Source organism: Chiloscyllium plagiosum, chromosome 21, assembly GCF_004010195.1.
Source record: "Chiloscyllium plagiosum isolate BGI_BamShark_2017 chromosome 21, ASM401019v2, whole genome shotgun sequence".
Taxonomy (NCBI): domain Eukaryota; kingdom Metazoa; phylum Chordata; class Chondrichthyes; order Orectolobiformes; family Hemiscylliidae; genus Chiloscyllium; species Chiloscyllium plagiosum.
In genome coordinates this window covers 14657531-14677093 of record NC_057730.1, presented here as the reverse complement: position 1 = coordinate 14677093, position 19563 = coordinate 14657531, and the positions used below count along the sequence as shown (strand labels likewise).

The 19563-nt window shown below is 41.4% G+C and overlaps 1 protein-coding gene and 1 non-coding gene across 2 annotated transcripts in view; one reads left to right on the top strand and one right to left on the bottom strand.

The window, feature by feature from the left end:
* LOC122560427 overlaps nucleotides 1-19563 on the bottom strand; it is a 225201-nt gene that overhangs the window by 29895 nt on the left and 175743 nt on the right. The window contains exons 66-71 of the mRNA XM_043711060.1: nucleotides 15429-15584; nucleotides 14561-14748; nucleotides 12951-13036; nucleotides 10386-10513; nucleotides 8377-8532; nucleotides 4061-4248 (exon numbers count right to left, since the gene is read on the bottom strand). Of these exons, the coding sequence (XP_043566995.1) occupies nucleotides 4061-4248; nucleotides 8377-8532; nucleotides 10386-10513; nucleotides 12951-13036; nucleotides 14561-14748; nucleotides 15429-15584 (902 nt within the window). The remainder of the gene's footprint in view (nucleotides 1-4060; nucleotides 4249-8376; nucleotides 8533-10385; nucleotides 10514-12950; nucleotides 13037-14560; nucleotides 14749-15428; nucleotides 15585-19563) is intronic.
* trnag-ucc lies at nucleotides 6445-6516 on the top strand. The gene has a single exon. It is a non-coding gene; the product is annotated as a tRNA-Gly (tRNA).

Sequence of the window (19563 nt, the reverse complement as noted above, 5' to 3'; positions counted from 1 at the left end):
AGGACAGTGCTGAGCTGGATGTTTAGAACTGGGATAAAGTGGGAGAGGGAAAATGTGGAAACTGGTGAAATCACATTGATGCCATGGGGTTGGAGGGTCCCAAGGCAGAAAATGAGGCGTTCTTCCTCCAAGCATCAGGTGGTAAGGGAGTGGTGATGGAGGAGGCTCAGGAGCTGCATGTCCTCAGCAGAGTGGGAGGGGGAGTTGAAGTGTTCGGCGATGGGGCATTGGGGTTGATTGGTGCAGGTGTCCTGGAGATGTTCCCTAAAACGCTCTGCGAGAAGGCATCCTGTCTCCGCAATGTAGAGGTGACCGCATCAGGAGCAATGACGTGTAGAAGTGCCGATGAAGCTTTGATGGATGTGGAAGGTTCCTTTGGGGCATTGGGCGGAGGTGAGGGGGGAGACGTGGGTGCAGGTTTTGCAATTCCTGCGGGGGAAGGTGCCAGGAGGGGAGAGTGAGTTGTTGGGGGTCTGACGAGGGATTGGCCTTTCCAGAAAGGGTGGGGAGGGAAATATATCTCTGGTGGTGGGGGCCATTTGTCGGTGGCGGAAATAGAGGAGGATAATGGATGGAGGTTGTTAGGGTGGAAGGTGAGGACCAGGGTTTTGTGTCTTTGTTGCGGTTGGAGGGGTTGAGTTCAAGGGTGTAGGTGCGGGAAGTGGATGAGATGCAGTGGAGGGCACCTTCAAGTATGTGGGAGGGGAAATTGCGGTCGTTAAAGGAGGTGGCCATCTGATATGTTCTACGGTGGAACTAGTCCTCCTGGGACCAGACATGGCGGAGGCAGAGGAATTGGGAATAAATATCCCGGTCTCTGTCATGTCTCTATAATTGCTATAATATCCCAGTCCCATATTCCTAACCACGCCCTGAGTTCATCTGCCTTACCTGTTAGGCGTTTTGCACTGAAATAATTGCAGTTTAATTTATCAGTCCTACCTCGTTCTCTGCTTTGTTTCTGCCTACCTTGACTGTTTGACTTGCTCCTTTTCCCAACTGCACCAATCTCAGGTAGTTCTCTTTTCTCACAATCTCCCTGGGTCCCACTCTGCAACCTTACTAGTTTAAATCCTCCCGAATATCTCTAGCAAATCTCCCCACCAGTATATTAATGCTTTTATTGGTCATTCATTGAGAATAAGAGTTGGAGATCATGTTATAGCTGTATAGGACATTGGTTAGGCCACTTTTGGAATAATGCATTAAATTCTGGTCTCCCTGCCATAGGAAGGCTGTTGTGAAACTTGAAAGAGTTCAGAAAAGATTTGCAAGGATGTTGTCAGGATTGGACGGTTTGAGGTACAGGGAGAGGCTGAATAGGCTGGGGCTATTTTCCCTGGAGTGTTGGCGGCTGAGGGGTGACCTTATAGAAGTTTATAAAATCATGAGGGTCATGGAGAGGGTGAAGAGTTAAGGTCTTTTCCATAGGGTAGGGAATTCCAAAACTAGACGGTATAGGTTTAAGGTGAGAGGGGAAAGACTTAAAAGGACATCAGGGGTAACTTTTTCACAGAATGTGGTGCGTGTATGGAGTGAGCTGCCAGAGGAAGTGGTGGAGGCTAGTACAGTTATAACATTTAAAAGGCATCTGGATGGGTACACGAACAGGAAAGGTTTAGAGGAATGTGGGCCAAATGCTGGCAAATGGGATTAGATTAATTTAGGATATCTGGTCAGCGTGGACAAGTTGGACCAAAGGGTGTGTTTCCATGCTGTACAGCTCTATGGCCATATTACACTATCTCTGAATAAATGAGTTGGGGCAATAATTGCAGGGTTGCCGATGGAAACCACTTTCCAACAACAAAAAAGTGTGACGCTATCAGTCCATCAGAAGAATGGACATCATACATTCTTCCCCATATGGTATAATATCCTTTCATAATTAATACCTTCCATAATATCTTCTGGAGATAGTCACCTTATACTTAAAAATGTGCAGAAAGGGGTCAAGAGGCAAACAAGCAGAGCCAAGCAAATAATACTTGTGAGGATAATGATTCATTAGAGCACTATGGCCAGTTTGAGTGGGGAGGTTCAGCTATATATAGAACAGGATGAAAATTGGCAAAGCAGCAAATGACATTGGGTTCAATAGTTGGGGAAACAATGATGAGCTTTTATGTCCCATGGACACGAATAATGTTTGAGGAATGAAAGATTGCTTCTTTAGTGTGAGGCTAATGTTGTTGTCAAATGGCTTTGGAGCTTTTTGAGGAATGAGTTTGAACAACCAGAGGTAATGAATTATGTCAGTTTTCTACATAGGTAGAAACAGGGATAAGCAGACGCTGGAGGAGTAGGAAAGTGACCAACAAGCAGCTCCTTAAATGGTAGCAAGCTCCACATTGGAGGATGGGTGGTTAGCTCAGTTGGCTGGACAGCTGGTCTGTAACGCAGAATAATAGCAACATCAAGGATTCAATTCTAGCACCAGTTGAAGTCACCCTAAAGGGCTCTCTTCCTCAACCTTATAAGATATAGGAGCAGAATTAGCCCATTGAGTCTGCTCTGCTGTTCAATCATGGCTGATATGCTCCTCACCTCTGTTTTCCAGCCTTCTGTCCATATCCCTTCAACCCTTTACCAATGAAAAATCTGTCTAGCTCTTTTTTAAGTTTATTCACTGTCCCAGCACTTTGGGGTAACGAATTCCACAGGTTCACAACCCTTTGGGAGAAGCAGTTTCTCCCCAACTCTTATAAATTTGCTGCCCCTTATCCTAAGACTATGACCTCACGTCCTAGCATGCTTCACAAGAGAAAGCATCCGCTCCATGTCTATTTTATACACACCTTTTATCATCTTGCATACCATAATTTGATCTCCCCTATTCTTCTAAAACCTCTCCCTTACTTGAGGTATGGTGAGCTGCAGGTTAAATCACTACCAGTCAACTCTCTCTCATTAGACAACAGCCCCATGGTCTGGGAAGATTATGGCAACTTTAAGTGACCTTTACTTTAACTTCCACATTACACCTCAGTGTCATTTGACAGTGAGCATCAACTAGAACAAGAGATACATGGCCTGATAGCTAGTGCAGGTAGGAAAGCATTTGACTCACAAGGTATTTGGACTAATTCTAATGGATAGGGACTATAAAGACCAGAGGGGTTACACCTCTACAGAATCAGAGCCAAACATTCTCTTGGGGGAAGGGGAAGGAGGAGAAGGGGGGTTGCAAGTGCTGTTGTACTTTGGCAACAAAAAACAAAATATAGACCAAGAAAACAACTCTGTGTGGGAATGACCTGGGCTGATTTGCTCTTGCCAAGAGCTAGCATGGAAACGGCAGGTTGAATAGCCTCTTTCTCTGCTTCTTCCAAAGCTGCAAAAAGCACCATGCTGGACTCAAAACACTAACTCTGAGTTTTGCTGTCCACAGATGCTGCCGAATCTGCTAAATATCTCCAGCATTCCCCGTTTTTGTTTCAAAATTAACCTTGGGGGTCTTCCAGTTTACTCCTCTCATGTCCTACAATCTATGGGGAAGGGGAGAGGGAGGGAAGAGAGATGCAGTTACTTGGCAAAAGCCATCCATGCTAAAACTGTCCATCTGATTCAGAGTGCTACAGTGTCTGGACATTAAGCAGTCCTCATTTAAAAGGCAGATATGGCTCCACTCCAAGAGAGGAAATTTGATAATCTCAGACTGGGATAAAAGAGAACAGTTACTGGCATTATAGTCTTCTTATTCCTAATATTTGTTTATGAGAATGGGAAAAGCTTAAAAAGATTCCCTCACCAATACTTATTAGAGGGTGCATCTCAGTCTACAGCTCATCATAACGGAGACTGTGCGATCACCCAGAGATGTTTCTCACAATATATGTTTAGAAGTGAAGAGAAAAGAAAAAATGGAAACAAATCAAGATGATTGCAACAGTTCTGAGGACCCTTACATATTACATATATGCTCCAGTTCCATGTGATGCGTGTTCTCATTGGACAGAAGTTAATTACAGAGGTGTTCAGCTGAATGGTTACTGAATCATGCATGGAGTAACATGAAATTGTAAGCATTTCAGTTGAAGATGCATTAAATTGTACTTACATTCGTTTGAAGAGAGGACATGGGAATCTCCGGCTGTCATTGGAAGCCAAAACAGTCTTTGTGATTAATGGCAGGGATGGAATCAATGTGTTATTGAGCCATACGTCCACATCTATATCACTGACTCCAGACATACTTCGGTAAAACTCTTTCTGTAACTCTTCTACCACATCATCAAAATATTCACTCTGAAAAACAAAACAAGACTTTTTTTTTAAAAGACTTAGGTAAAACAAATTCTCTCATCATGCCACATATTGCCTTTCAAATTATCAGACTTATTTATGAAAATCAGTTAACTTAAACCAGAAATAATTCTGAACATTAGTCACAACTAGGAAAAGATTTTGGAAGGATTTAAGTTATCTTCTGGTATTTTATGCGCCAGTTATAATGATAGCCATTACTATACATCCCATCTCCTCTCCTTTCCAACATGGCTCAGTGGTTAGCACTGCTGTCTCACAGCATCAGGGACCTGGGTTTGATTACGACCAGAAAGACTGTCTGTGTGGAGTTTGCACATTCTCCCTCTGTGTGCGTGGGTTACCTCTGTGTGCCCTGGTTTCCCCCCACAATCCAAAGATGTGCAGGTCAGGTGAATTAGCCATGAGAAGTTGCCCATAGTGTTAGGTGCTTTAGTCAAACAGAAATAGGTCTGGGTGGCTTACTCTTCAAAGGATCGGTGTGAGCATGTTGGGCCAAATGGCCTGTTTCCATACTGTAGGGAATCAATCCTAAGAGGCCACTTAGCCCATGGTGTCCATGCTGGTCAACAAGGATCTGACTATATTACATAAAAACAGAAAGAATTGTGCATGCTGGAAATTAGGAATTGATGGAATTCTGAGGAAAGATCATTGAACCCAAAACATTAACTCAGATTTCTCTCCACAGAAGTTGCCAGGCCTGCTGAGCAATTTACATTTTTGTTTCTGACGACACTGCACATTTTACAGCTCTTAGCCCTGGATCCTAGGGCAAGACAAGTGAAGATCTAACCATTGCCAAAATGTTACAAGAGTTTATGACTCAACCACCCTTTCAGATAGTAAGCTCTAGACTCGCATTCTGGATGAATAAAGATTTCTACAACTCTTCTCTTCTTTCACTTGAAATTTATGTCCTTTGGTTATTGACATCTGTACTGATGGAAAAGATGCCTTCACATCCATCTTATGTATGCCTCTGATATTCTTGTACTCTTCTATCTCTTTCCACCTCCTCCTTCAAAAGAAAGCGACCCCAGCCGAGCCATTCTTTCCTTGCAGCTCAGACCCTCCAAGCCCAGGTAGTATCCTGGTCAATCTCCTCTGCACCCTCTCTAGTGCAATCACATCCTTCCAATATATTCCTGGTTGCCTCATCAAAAAAAAAGTCAATCAGGCTTTTCAAACATGACCATCCCTTAACAAATTCATGCTGACTATCCTTGATTAACCTATGTCTCTCTAAGGAGAAAGTGAGGACTGCAGATGCTGGAGATCAGAGCTGAAAATGTGTTGCTGGAAAAGCACAGCAGGTCAGGCAGCATTCTGTGTTCCTGAAGAAGGGCTCATGCCCGAAACGTCGATTCTCCTGTTCCTTGGATGCTGCCTGGCCTGCTGTGCTTTTCCAGCAACACATTTTCAGCTATGTCTCTCTAAGCACAGATAGAATTCTGAGGGACAGGACACTCCTAATAACTTCCCCATCACTGAGGTTAGACTGACTGCAATTTCCTGGTCTATCTCTTCATCCCACTTTTAATAAAATGACCATGTTAGCAGTCTTCCAGTCTTCTGGCACCATACCTGTGGCCAGAGAGGATTTGAAAATACCGCCAGGGTCTGCTACTACCTCCGTTTTCCCTCAATATTAATTGCTTCTCATAGTTCACAATCATTCACTCGTATGCCTGCACCTATATCATTTTTTTCCACCAACGCGATGTACTCATTGAGGACTGTGCCCACCACTTTCAGGTTCACACACAGATAGCCCAACAGGCCTTACTCATTTCTTCACTGGTGTCTTATTCTTCATATATTTTTAAAATCCCTTTGTGTTTTCTTTATTCTACCTACCAATGCTTCTTCATGCATCTCTTTGCTTTCCTAAATTCCCCCCAGCACTTTTTTTATATTCCTCCCAGGACTCTATCCTATTGAGACCCTTTATTTGACACAAGAGTCTCTTTCTTTCTTCACCTTAACATTTATGTCCCTTGACATCCTGTGTTCTCTGGCCTTTATCCCACCCTGTTTGTCTTTACAGGAAAAGCAATTGCCCTGTTCTTTCACTATTTCCTCCTTGATTGCCTCCCACTGCTCTGACACAGTTGCATCTGCAAGTAGCTGTTCCCAGTCCTGAAAACAAAAAAATGCTGGAGATTTGCGAGCAGGGGGATGGTGGTATAGTGGTGAGCATAGCTGCCTTCCAAGCAGTTGACCCGGGTTCGATTCCTGGCTATCACAGTGTTGTGGTTTCTAAACTGATGACACAGTGGTTAGCACTGCTGCCTCACAGAGCCAGACACCTGGGTTCAATTCCCGCCTCAGGTGACTGACTATGTGCAGTTTGCACATTCTCCCCGTGTCTGCGTGGGTTTCCTCCGGGTGCTCTGGTTTCCTCCCATAGTCCAAAAATGTGCAGGTCAGGTGAATTGGCCATGCTAAATTGCCCATAGTATTAGGCAAGGGGTAAATGTAGGGGAATGGGTCTGGGTGGTTTGCGCTTTGGCGGGTCAGTGTGGACTTGTTGGGCCAAAGGGTCTGTTTCCACACTGTAACTAATCTAATCACTGCGGGTCAGGCAGTTTCCATGGAGAGGGAGCAAGCTAAAGTTTTGAGTCTAGATGACTCTTCATCAGAGCTGAAGGGAAGCTCTGATGAAAAGTAATCTAGACTCAAAACGTTAGCTTGTTTTTTTCTCTATGGATGCTGCCATTATGATCTCCAGCATTTTTTGTTTTCAGTACAGATTCCAGCCCCTCAAGTAATTTGCTGCTCCCAGTCCACTTGGGCCAAATTGTGTCTCATCTTAATAAAATTTGCCTTTGCTCCAATTTAGAACTTTCATTTCCTGCCTATCCTTATTCTTTTTCATGAGTATCTTATATTTAATTCAGTTATGGTCACTTTCTCCAAATTGGCTGCCATATTGTTAAATCTTCAACATGTCCAGGCTCACCTTCTGACGTCTATTAGGACCAGAACTGCCTTGTTATTCTTTTGGCCGGCTAAATACTGTCCAAAAATGTTCTCTAGGATGCAATCTTAGAATATTGTTCCCTTCCTACTTTGCACACTGCAATTACCCCAGTAAATATGTCGGAGGTTAAAATTCCCTACTATTGCTGCCTCAATATTCTTACTTTGCTCTGAAATTTAACTAAAATTTGATCCTCTATAATTTTTGTTTCTACCCATATGGCCTCATTTGGTGATTCTTCCAAGATATCATTCCTTCTCCCTGCAGTTGTTGATTCCTTGATTAATATTGCCTCATTTCCCCACTCCCAACCACTCCTTTTCTATTCCTCTATCTATCTTGGCCCAATACTCTACAACCAGAAGTGTTGACAGACAAGCCTCAGTCATAGCTATAACATCATACTCCCACTTACCTATCTGTGCTTTCAGCTTGTCTGCCTTCGTTTTCAGTCTCCTTGCATTCAAACAAATTCCATTCAGCCTTGCTAAACTCACGTCTTTCTGAGCTAGTTTACATTTCCTCCACCTTCCAGACTCAATCATATTCTACCTTCTAATTCCAACTCAGTTTCTCACCTCTATCAGTTACTTGCTAGGATCATATCTTCTTGCTGAACTAGTTTAAAATTGCCCAACAGCACTAACAAACCTCCTCGCGAGGATATTGATCCCATTCCTGTAGAGATGCAACTGTCCAACTTGTACAGGTCACCTCACTCCTCAAAAAATAATTGCTATGTCTCCCACGCACTGTCATTGAGTTTTCCTCTCTGAATGTGGCTGTGGATGTGATTATCATTCATGTGGTATATCATAGCCATTATAATTATGGGATCATTGTGGAAGAGAGTTAAAACTGTGCATTAATCAGAAAAAAAGTGAGGGAGTTGCGGATCTGAAACAGGTAGAGAAAGGCAAATTTCCAAACACTTGCGCCCAGCAAAATCTTCCATTTACTCGTGTGCAGGTAACAGATCCATTTGCTTACACTCCAGGTCAATTCGACACTTAGACATTAGGCACATTGCTCTGATGTAGTGGACTCTATTTTGGTAGAACCACTACAGTTTATCTGCATTACATCCTACGATCTCAAAAGTAGAAGTAACATTTGCAACTCACGTCTTGGATGTTTTTGAAAAATTGATCAATAAGTATCACTAATTTATCGACGGATTGGAAGTGGATCAACACCCTGACTAGAATCACACTGCTGTCAATGAACCCAGGCGTGCTCAGCACATCAGCCAAATTTCTTGGGTCAATACTATCCAGGACCTGTAAAACACAACACAGAATTATTCAGCTATATGCATATCTGGAAGCAGACTCCAAAAAACAAATAAATGCAGACCTACCCCTACTGTGTCAAAAATACAGAGATGCTGTGCTGGTTTATCAATATTTAGTTACCAAAGCGCAATAGACACACAAACTCCAGGAGAGATAATGGGGCAAGAAGCATTTAAATCTAAACAGTGCCAGTACTCATTTCAGGGGATAATTTCTCTTCTTCCAATTTCATTCTCTGAATCTCTCTTACTCTGTTTCTCTCTGATCCTGTATCATATCTGTATTCTGCTTTTCTCTTTCGCACCTCCCCAAGAGGTGGCCCTCGACTTTTCAGATGTCCTTTTCCTTCAATTCTCTTTCTCTCTCCTTCCATGTCTCAAGTCCTTGAGCCGGTTCCCTCTCTCTCTGCCCCCTTTACCAGTCACTGTGAAGTCTTCTGCTTCTTTAATCTGAACCCACTCCAATCCATCAAAGTATCTGTTCCTCATGCATTTTCAGTTGCATTATTCACATTAACAGTCCTAAGCATGGCTCTTTTTTTTTAAAGAAAAGGTCACCCTGGTCTTCAAGGTGAATTTATTTTCATATTTATTTTTATTAAAACAGATACAAAACTCAGAATGCATTTGCCAAATAGAATTTTTGTAAAGAACAAGTAAAATGGGTGTGACTCTGAAATCTATAAAGGACTGTCTAAACATGTAAAAACAAAATTACTGATAAGTTATTCGCTTGCTCATCTTTCGTAAATTAAATTCAGATATTGTTTAAAGTTTTCAAAAAAATCTCTATTGCACATCATTCAAGTTGGTGAAGGTATGTCAAAAGTATAATAGCTCAAATTAACTTTTCTTTAGTCTTCAGGAGTTACAAGTGAATCCGAAGAGATGGATATGGATGAGGATGAGAACACTGAAGACATGGCAATGCATTAGTTATCGGTTTACACCTTGCCAGTACTTAGTTCCATTGATTTCAGTATAACTGAATACCAGGCACATTGCTTTATGGGTGGAAAATACAATGCCACACATATTGTGATCCTGTGCACCCACAATTTAACCAAGGATGCTCTAGGATTAGAAGTGGAATTGTTTTTGATATAAAATTACCAGATTGAATGGGCGGATTCTTCCCATTTTCAGAAAGATGATGGATTTAATGACGAATTTCAGAGAAATACATGTCAGACCAATGGTTCCAAAGATCACGCAGTGCTGAATAAGCACGAACCGAGCGGTGACATGATATGCAGAACAAAGTGTCTATTGTGCTTTAATTGGACACTTTGCCACAGTTTTTCTGGTGGCAACTGAGTTCCCCTCAAAGGTGGCACCTTGTGACTGGCAGGTCTGGGGAATCCACGAGGCTATGTGATTCCCACAGGAACTGCAGCCATCGGTGAGCTACACTTGTAGCCACCTGCCAGCCTGTGGAGGAATTCTACTGCCAGAGGAATGGCCTTGCAGTCATTTCCTTACTCCATTAAATACTTTTACAGAAGGTGCCACAGAACGCTCTTTACTGCCCTCCCTCCAAATATGGCAGCAACCAGCTCAAATACTCAGGCAGCATCCTTTCACGATCTCAGGCTTAAGCCTGTAGCCTCAATCACCCTTATGATGTTCTAACTGGACCTCAGACCTGTCTGGTCTCATAATTGGTCATTGACAAGAAGATTTCCCAGCAGCAAGAGCATGCTCAGAGCTGAAAACTCACTTCTATGGCCGAAGATTCCACTCATTGTTCTAGCAGCAGGTGGCTAAGCAAACAAACTTGGTTTTTAAATACACGTTCACACCCATCTCAGTTGAGCAAACAATTAAATTGCTTTTTACCTCACGTTCACGGCCAGGTGGAACCAGTGAATATGCATCACTTAGAGTGAGAAAGTTGGAAAAACCTTGGAAATAGTCCTTCAGGTACAGAATGAAACTGGTGTTTGCAAAACACATGGCAGTGGACACTGGAGATAAAAAGCAGTAAATGTTCAGTAAGTTTTTTAATAACCATGTTAAAAAAAGTTAGTTACCCATGAACATAGAAAATAGGAGCAGGAATAGGCCATTCGGCCCATCAAGCCTGCTACATATAATCGTGGCTGATCACCAACTCAATAGTCTATTCACGCTTTCCCTCCTATCCCTGATCCCTTTAGCCCCAAGCCAACATCTGTTTGATATCACAAAATGTGTTGGCCAGGTCTGCTTTCTGTGGTAGTTAATTCCACCATTCCTTGGGCGAAGAAAGCTCAAATTGTGCAACAGGATGAAACTAATGGAACTATTTAATAAATGGTTCTTAAATTTCTAACAGCCATTATCAACAAAGTTCAGCTAACCAAAAATATCAGTCAAAAGATTACTTCATTCTATTTCGAGGCCTGAAATGAGGCTAAATGCTTTGGTAATATTTTCTGTTGTATTAGTTGTTAGTAATGTTTCCCATGTTTAAAAATGTGAGTACTGCATGCTGCTTATCCTCAGTTATTTTGAATGTATTAGAAGTCAATCATCAGGCATTACTTTTTTTGTGGGAATGGGCATCCAGTTTAGATAAAGTAGAGTGAGAGCCCCAAGTCCTGTTCCTGAACCTAGTACTCATGAGAGGAAGGGCGGGGGACAGGATTGGAAGAATAGAGTAGATTTTGCATTTTTCATAGAGGGAGCTACAAACTGCAATTGTCTTTTAGCAGATCTGATTTTTATTCATGATGTGCCCTAAATATGACATGAAATCTAAATCTTTGATAAAAAATGGACCACAGAATTATTTGAAGAGGTCTAAAGCTGTCAGACTTATTTGACTACCCTTTTGGATAAGTCCAGATACCCCTTCAGAACAGGTCCATGTAAGACTTTATAAGATGGAAGAGTGCCCCAGTACAACAGTGACAGTAGACATGAATGCGTGTGGAAGTTAGATAGGTTCAGTTAAACTGTCAAATATTTGAGATGTTTAAATTGCTCTTTAGTTTAAAAAGAGTTTACAATTGAAAACAAATCACAGACTTGCTATTTCACTGTCTGTTAACATAAGCCTGGAGTGTTTCAAGGGATGTGAGCAGCATGATTGATTCAACAAACTGTCGTTAGCACAGTGAGGTATCTGGTAGTTCACAGTTAAATTGACAGCTCCAAGTTGTTACAAATTCTTTGCAACAGGGAAATGAATACAAAACCTTATTTTTGAATAGGTAATAAATACTTGAATTAAATATTTACTTTCATAAGGGGTTAAGCAATTGAAAAAAAACATTCTTTATAATGAATGATTTTTTTAAAATAAAGTCACAACTGACACATAGAAGGTTTTTTTTTCATCTCAGCATGTCTCCCAAGGTGGACATTGGATGAAGGGTGTAAAGACAAAAGTTAGCGCATAGGGCCATGGGTTGACATGACTTGAAACCAAGATCTCATAATGACTATGAAGGGACGGAATAAGAGATTAGCTATAGGGCAGTCGAGAGGGGAATAGAGTTGGCATGGCGGGCATGAGAGACCATGATAGAGTGGTGGTGGGGGGGGATGCTTGAAGTGCCATTTGTTGACATGGTTAGGATATGCAGAGTGGTGTGGTTACCAGGGTTTTGGGTAGTGAGAACCAGAGGCCTTTTTGTTTTGTTGCTATGGTTATAAATAGGACCAAATCCTGGATTACCAAGGCCAGCACCTGACATAAACAAACTCCTGATCCAGCAGACTATATGGCTTCCTCTGCACTGTATTTAAAAGGTGGCGGGTCAGACTCCACTTGGCATCCACCCCATTGGAATGAGAATCTGACCATATAGGTGCTTTCTCCGAAGTTAGGCTTTGTGGAGTGGGGACTTACCCTGATACTGCCCTCCCTACTCAAGAGTACAAATTCAGGCCAATGCACGGGGCTACTATAAAATGCAGAAGAGATCAGGTCAGAGTCTGACAGATCCCTTTCTAGAGGAATATTTTATATATGTATCAGAACATTTACAAGTACTTGTTGATGAAGATTATTTTGGACATTCTATTAATGAGTAAAGTTTAGTTGGATGCAGTTGTTGAATGTAAATTATCTACCTTAACTCAACTCACCAAACCGTTGAGCTTTTGATGCGACTCTAATTTATAAGGAGACACAGATTATACTTATAAGAGAGGCCAGTTTTGCTACGCATGAGGGAATATCTTATGTAGACCAGCATTTTGCTACATTGTTTTTATATGTGATAAGTGTCTTAGCTTAAAGATATTTTAAAGAAAGCAACACTTAAAAACTGATGTTTTTGTTATGGCTGTTCTGATGGAACATAAAAAGTGCTCTTTGGAAGAGTTACGCACATGTTTTGAAAAGCCATTGAACCACAAGGTGTCGTAAACTACTGAACAGAAACAGCTATCAATATTAATGTATTTTAATACCTTTAGCTCTAAGCAATAATTTCCTATATATGAATTCTTGATCACTCTTACTCAGCAGATTTTTGGCATAGCTCAATGTTGAGACACTGTAGAAAATAAACAGAAATACATCAGAAACAGGTTGCTGAAGTTAACCATCAAAACATGCCAAGTTGAAATGGCTCTCAGGTCTACTTCTAAGAATTGTGTAGGAAAGTTGTTGTGTAATTTAACTCTTTAGATACCTGTTAATCCATTTACTCTAAATTAATTTGTGAACTGATCAAAACAACATATGATGAAATTTCAAATATAAGGTCTGTTCAAAAATGAATATTAAGAATGCCTCAGCCACACACAAGCACACTGTAAACAAATCTGAATTTTCTATCCTATACTAATGGATGTTCAGGGAGAAGGTCTATCCCTCTTTCCCAGGAGAACTGTGGACAAATAGTAAATACAATGCTAGTCACTTCCCAATAACAAATAAAAATTATGCACACATTGATTCATTAAAAAATGAAATATTACATTTTCTCTCATACTGATGTAACATTTCATAACTAACATTTGAATTGTGAAAATTCATCAAACATCTCTAAGATTTTTCAGTATCACTCAATCTATTATTGTCTTGTCAATATCATCCAGTGCAGTTGCCATAGTCTTACCAGACCATAGGGCTACTGTCTCATTAGAGAGAGATGACTGGTGGTGGTTTAACCTCAGGGCCACCATGCCCGAATGATTCGAATGAAAGCACATTCTGAAAAGTTAGAAACATGTGAATTACGACTTTATCTGAAACCTCTTAAGAACAGGAGAGGTGAGTGTCAGCACAAAGTCAACCCTGTACTCTTGACTTGCCCAGTGTTCAACTGCACAGCAATCCTCAGACCAACACAACTTGCAGCCCCACACATTACTCTCTCTGCTTAAAGGCATCTTCTACTCTGCCTTCATTTAATCAGCCAACATTCATTATCACTCCTGTCCATTTATCACATATTGACCTCGAAGAGAAAACACTATTCTGTTACAGGTATTACCTTTTCTCATCTATTTGCCCTCATTCATTCCTAAATGTTCTAACTCTTTGGCTGAATTTCGTTTCCAAAAGGTACAGAGGTCCAACTGAGCATTTTTGATGTAAGTTTATTCACTCAATGTTGACAGGTTATTTGAGAGATCGACTCATGGTAAAATATTAATTTTGAGATATTGAATGTCATTAAGAAATAAATGGAAATATTCTCACTTCATTCCCAAAAATACAATGGGTTAACCGAATTCTTGGATAGTAAACATGAAAATGCCAACTAGTGTCTAAACCAACAACGTATTTGAATATACGAGTAACCTACCACTGTATATGTGTGTGTGTATAATATATATATATAAAAATAAATAAAAACACATATACAGATACATATGTATGCGTGTGGAAAGGGAAATGCAAAAGTTTCTGTGTGAATGTTGTGACCAATATGTACGATCTGATTTCAATACAGGAATGCAATAGAGGTGATCTTGGAGTGTATGTTGATTGTGAGAGATTTGTACTGTTTAAGATTATTGAATTCAACAACAAATTGTAAGGATTTTAGTTCAACATAGAAATAACTTGCATTTCTCCGAAAGAGGAGCATGGGATTTTCAGGGAAATGTTGGAAGTCAAGACGGTTTCGACGATCAATGGCAAAGATGGAAGTAGTGTTTCATTAAGCCATTCTTTCACATCTATTTCACTGAGTCCAGAGAGGCTTTTCAGAACTTCAGACTGCAGACCGATTATGACAGAAGTTAAGGTATCAATCTGGCAAAGAAGAAGACAGTTTTACTTTACAGCAAAATATTACAATTCTACCATGATAACACAAATTCCCTCAAATTGCCATATGCTTTCCTTCTACTCATTAGATTAATGAGTGATCAGTTTTCCAAACTAGGGAACTTCAATTAAGTACTTGTTATGACCAGTTTTAGGTAATAAAAGGGTTGAAACTACATTTTCTTGATTTTGATGGTGAATTTTAACCATTTTGTCCCACCCACTGCTGTTCCCCTAACAGGACGTGAGTTCAATGCCAACACTATGGAAAAAACAGCTCAGAAAATCACATCATGGATAAGTAAGGGCAAGGTTAGTTTTCACAGGGCAGTTAATAGTTGGAAAAATGATACTTGGAGTCAGCTTTCTTTGGACAGTCCCAAATTTCAGCCAACTTAGGTGCTCGTGCACCTGAAGTGGGTCAAGAATAACAAGATCCCACAATCCTTGAGTACCGAGCAAAATCTTTCATATGTTAGACTATGGGCAACAGATCCATGCCTTTGTCTTCCTTTTAATAAGACACTTAGTCCTCCCAGGTACTCTCACACTATGCACCCCGTATGCTCAGCTCCAATATAATGGAAATAATTTTGGAAAATACGTTACAATTGATCTGCGAAGTGCCGTGATTTCAAAAGTGAAAAAAAACATTTCCAGCTTACATTTGGTATTTTGGTGATGAATTCTCCTACAAATAAATTCAGATCCTGGATGGAATGGATGTTGATTAAGATATTGGTCAGGATCTCAAAGTCATTGATGAATCCAGGCTTACTCAGTAAATCAGCCAATTCACTGGGACTAATGCTGTTCAACACCTGTAAAATATAACGGGGACATATTCATCTTGAGTATTCAACAGATGAACATTGGGTGCTTCTGGGGCAAATCTTGTTAAATGAGATTTCACATGGAAAAAATACATTTTTCAAATGTAAAAGTACACCAAATGTTCATGGGGTGCAACTTCACTCTGCCTCTCTGCAGGAGCAGGACATTATAGAAGTCAGAAAGAAGTTGGGTAGCTCTCCACATCATTCCAGGTCACCAACGTTTGGACACAGATCAAGAAAAATCCATTCCATGCATTGCACAACAGGCAAAGTAGGGCTGAAATAAAAGTTCAAAGTCACACTCCTTTGCCACCAAGCACAACACATTACACTTCAATTTCAAATTCCAATGCTGTATGCAGTTTTGTACTAGCTTTCAATATTGGTGGGATTGGAGGATTAGTTTTCCAGGAACTCCTGCAGAGCTGAATTTGGAACCGCAAATCACGGAATCACCAGACATTTTGCTATCCCGTTTATGATGTTATTTTATGATTTTATACATGCTTTAGTCAATTTTATTGTTGGTTTGTCTGGACGGGACCAGATGGATGAGAAGTGGCACAGCAATCACCATTACTTGGGCCTGTTTGACAAAAAAATTGCAGAGAGCGCCTCGAACATACAGGGCCCTATCAAAGTGATTAACTTCATAGCCCTAACAAAAGCAGTAACACAGGAGGTCACACTTGCCCAACAGGCTGGTGCAGACTCTAACAACCTTAATACTTCTTCCTCCGATTTCCCTAATCTCTCTCCAGTACCTCTCTCTCATTTACCTAACACATAAAAGCAAAATACTGCTGTCACAGAGAAACTGATGTATAAACTAAGAACAATGGAAATACTCTTCAGGTCTGTCAACTCCTTTTGGTAAAAGAACTGCATTAATGCTTCAGGTCTTTGACCGTACATTTCTTTCTCGCCTCCCCACCAGCCGGGCATCCCATTGTTCCTTTGGATAATTGTGTCTGAGGTCCACAGTATCATTCTATCATTCCTATAGTTCAAGATGGCAGTGGAGTAGATGGGCTGAGCCTGGGGCTGGTCCGCTCCTGTCGGTTTTATCCTTTTGTGTTTAAGCTCTTCCTCTTGTATTTTTCATTTTTCTTTGATTTCTTTGACGTCTGGAGAGCAGCAGGTGAAGGAGGAGGCCTCTGGCATTGCGGAAATGGCACCTACACCAGGACAAGCTGTCACGGCTCCATCCAAGTCCAGGGTTCTCTGGGTTGACTGCCTAGGCCAGGATTCACAGGCCGGGCTAAGGCTCAAAATGCGCGGCTAGGCCCAGGTGTCCTGAAAGAGGAGGAGTGGCGGCCTCAGCACAGTGTGGTAGGTTCCTTGTGGTATGATGTTCTTGTCACCTTGAAGAGGTTTTCTTCATCTTCAGCTATCTTTGGATTTCCAAAAGATTTTTGATGAGGGCACTTACATAACAGACATTAAACTCAGTGTGTGGAGTCAGGAAAAATTACCGAAAAGATAACAAGCTACCTACAGAGCAGAAAACAGGAGCTACTGAGACTGGCAAAAGATGCAAAACTTGAAAGGGTTCAGAAAAGATTCACAAGGGTCTTGCCAGGTTTGGAGGATCTGAGCTACAGGGAGAGGCTGAACAGACTGGGGCTGTTTTCTCTGGAGCATCGGAGGCTGAGGTTTAGAGGTTTAAACCTTATAGAGGTTTACAAAATTATGGGGGGCATGGATAGGATAAATAGGCAAAGTCTTTTCCCTGGGGTGGGGGAGTCCAGAACTAGAGGGCATAGGTTTAGGGTGAGAGGGGATAGATATAAAAGAGACCTAAGGTGCAACTTTTTCACACAGAGGTTGGTACGGGTATGGAATGACCTGACAAAGGAAGTGGTGTAGGCTGGTACAATTGCAACTTTTAAGAGGCATCTGGATGGGTATATGAATAGGAAGGGTTTGGAGGGATATGGGCCAGGTGCTGGCAGGTGGGACTAGATTGGGTGGGATATCTGGTCAGCATGGATGGGTTGGACCGAAGGGTCTGTTTCCATGCTGTACATCTCTATGACTCTATGGAGGATTTGAACTATAGAGAAAAACTGTAATAGGCTGGGATTGTTTTCCCTGGACTATCCGAGCTGAGTGGTGACGTTATAAAGGTTTATAAAATGATGAGGGGCATGGATAGGATAAATAGACAAGGTCTTTTCCCTGGGTGGAGGAGTCCAGAACTAGAATGCATAGGTTTAGGGTGAGAGGGGAAAAATATAAAAGGGACCTAAGGGGCAACATTTTCACGCAGAGGTTGGTGCCTGTATGGAATGAGCTGCCAGAGGAAGTAAATTACAGCATTTAAAAGGCATCAGGATAGGTAGATGAATAGGAAGGGTTTAGAGAGATATGGGCCAGGTGTTGGCGAATGGGACTAGATTAGGTTAGGAAATCTGGTCGGCATGGATGAGTTGGTCCAAAGAGTCTATTTCCGTGCTGTACATCTCAATTATTCTACAACTCCTATATGGGTAACAGTGAAAGCCAACATAGTTTGCCTTCCAATAGATATTCATGACTACCACCATGAACCCTACTTACTTTAAGGGTTGTGGGAACCCATGAAACACTTCCACTATAATTCCACGGCCAGAAGACTAACCACTCTGTAGAGTGATATAAAGATTGCTGTGACTATGAAGCAACATTCACATCACCATCTTTCAGGACATTAGACAGCTTACCAATCCTTTCATTACGTTACAGCATTTTGCAAGGAAAGAGTGCAGGGATGCAAAAACAGCAAACATATGTTAAAAGTGAAGAGTAACAAAATGGTCTGGAAGGTGCACGTGAGTTTGAACTAGTCTATTAAATCTGAAGTACAGATTCCAGGAAGATGCAGAAGAGTAGAAAAGACCCAAGAAATGTGACTGTCTTGTTAATATATAATCATCCACTCTAATTTGTAATAATCACCATAAATGTTGCAATACCCAGTAATGGAGAGTAGTGTGATCTGTACAAATTTGGTTCTAGAGAGTTCAGAGGTGACCTCAGCCATAAACAATGAGCTCCTTTGACACTAAGTAAAAGTTGTAGAGTCATACAGCACGGAAACAGACCCTTTGGTCCAACTTGTCCACACCCACCATAATCCCAAACTAAACTTGTCCAATTCCGTGCTGTAAATCTCTCTCCTCTCACCTTAAAAATATGCCCCCTAGTCTTGAAATCCCCCACTGTAGGGAAAAGACAGGTGCCATTCGCTCGATCTATACCCCTCATGGTCTTTTCACCCTCTATAACATCACCTTTAAACCTCCTACGCTCTGATAAAAAGTGTACCAGTCTTTCAAGTCTCTGCTTGTAGCTCAGACCATCATCCTCGGTAACACCCTGGTAGATATTTTATGAATCCTCGCCAGCTGAACAATAGCCTTCCTTTAACAGTCAAGCAGAACTAGACACAGTATTCCAGAAAAGGCCACAACAAGATCCCCCATACAACCTCAATATAACGTTCCAATTTCTATATTCAAAGGTCTGAACACTGAAGGCAAGTGTGCTAAATGTCTTCTTAACCACCTTATCTATATGTGATGCAAATTTTAAAGCATTATACAGTCAGAGATGTAAAGCATGGAAACAGACCCTTCGGACCAACCTGTCCATGCCGACCAGATATTCCACACAATCTCGTCCCACCTGCCAGCACCCGGCCCATATCCCTCCAAACCCTTCCTATTCATATACCCATCCGGATGCCTCTTAAATGCTGCAATTGTACCAGCCTCCACCGCTTCCTCTGGCAGCTCATTCCATACATGTACCACCCTCTGCGTGAAAACGTTGCCCCTTAGGTCTCGTTTATATCTTTCCCCTCTCACCCTAAACCTATGCCCTCTAGTTCTGGACTTCCCGACCCCAGGGAAAAGACTTTGCCTATTTATCGGATGGTCAGCCACAAGATTCATTTTCATTTCTCAAGGACACAACATGA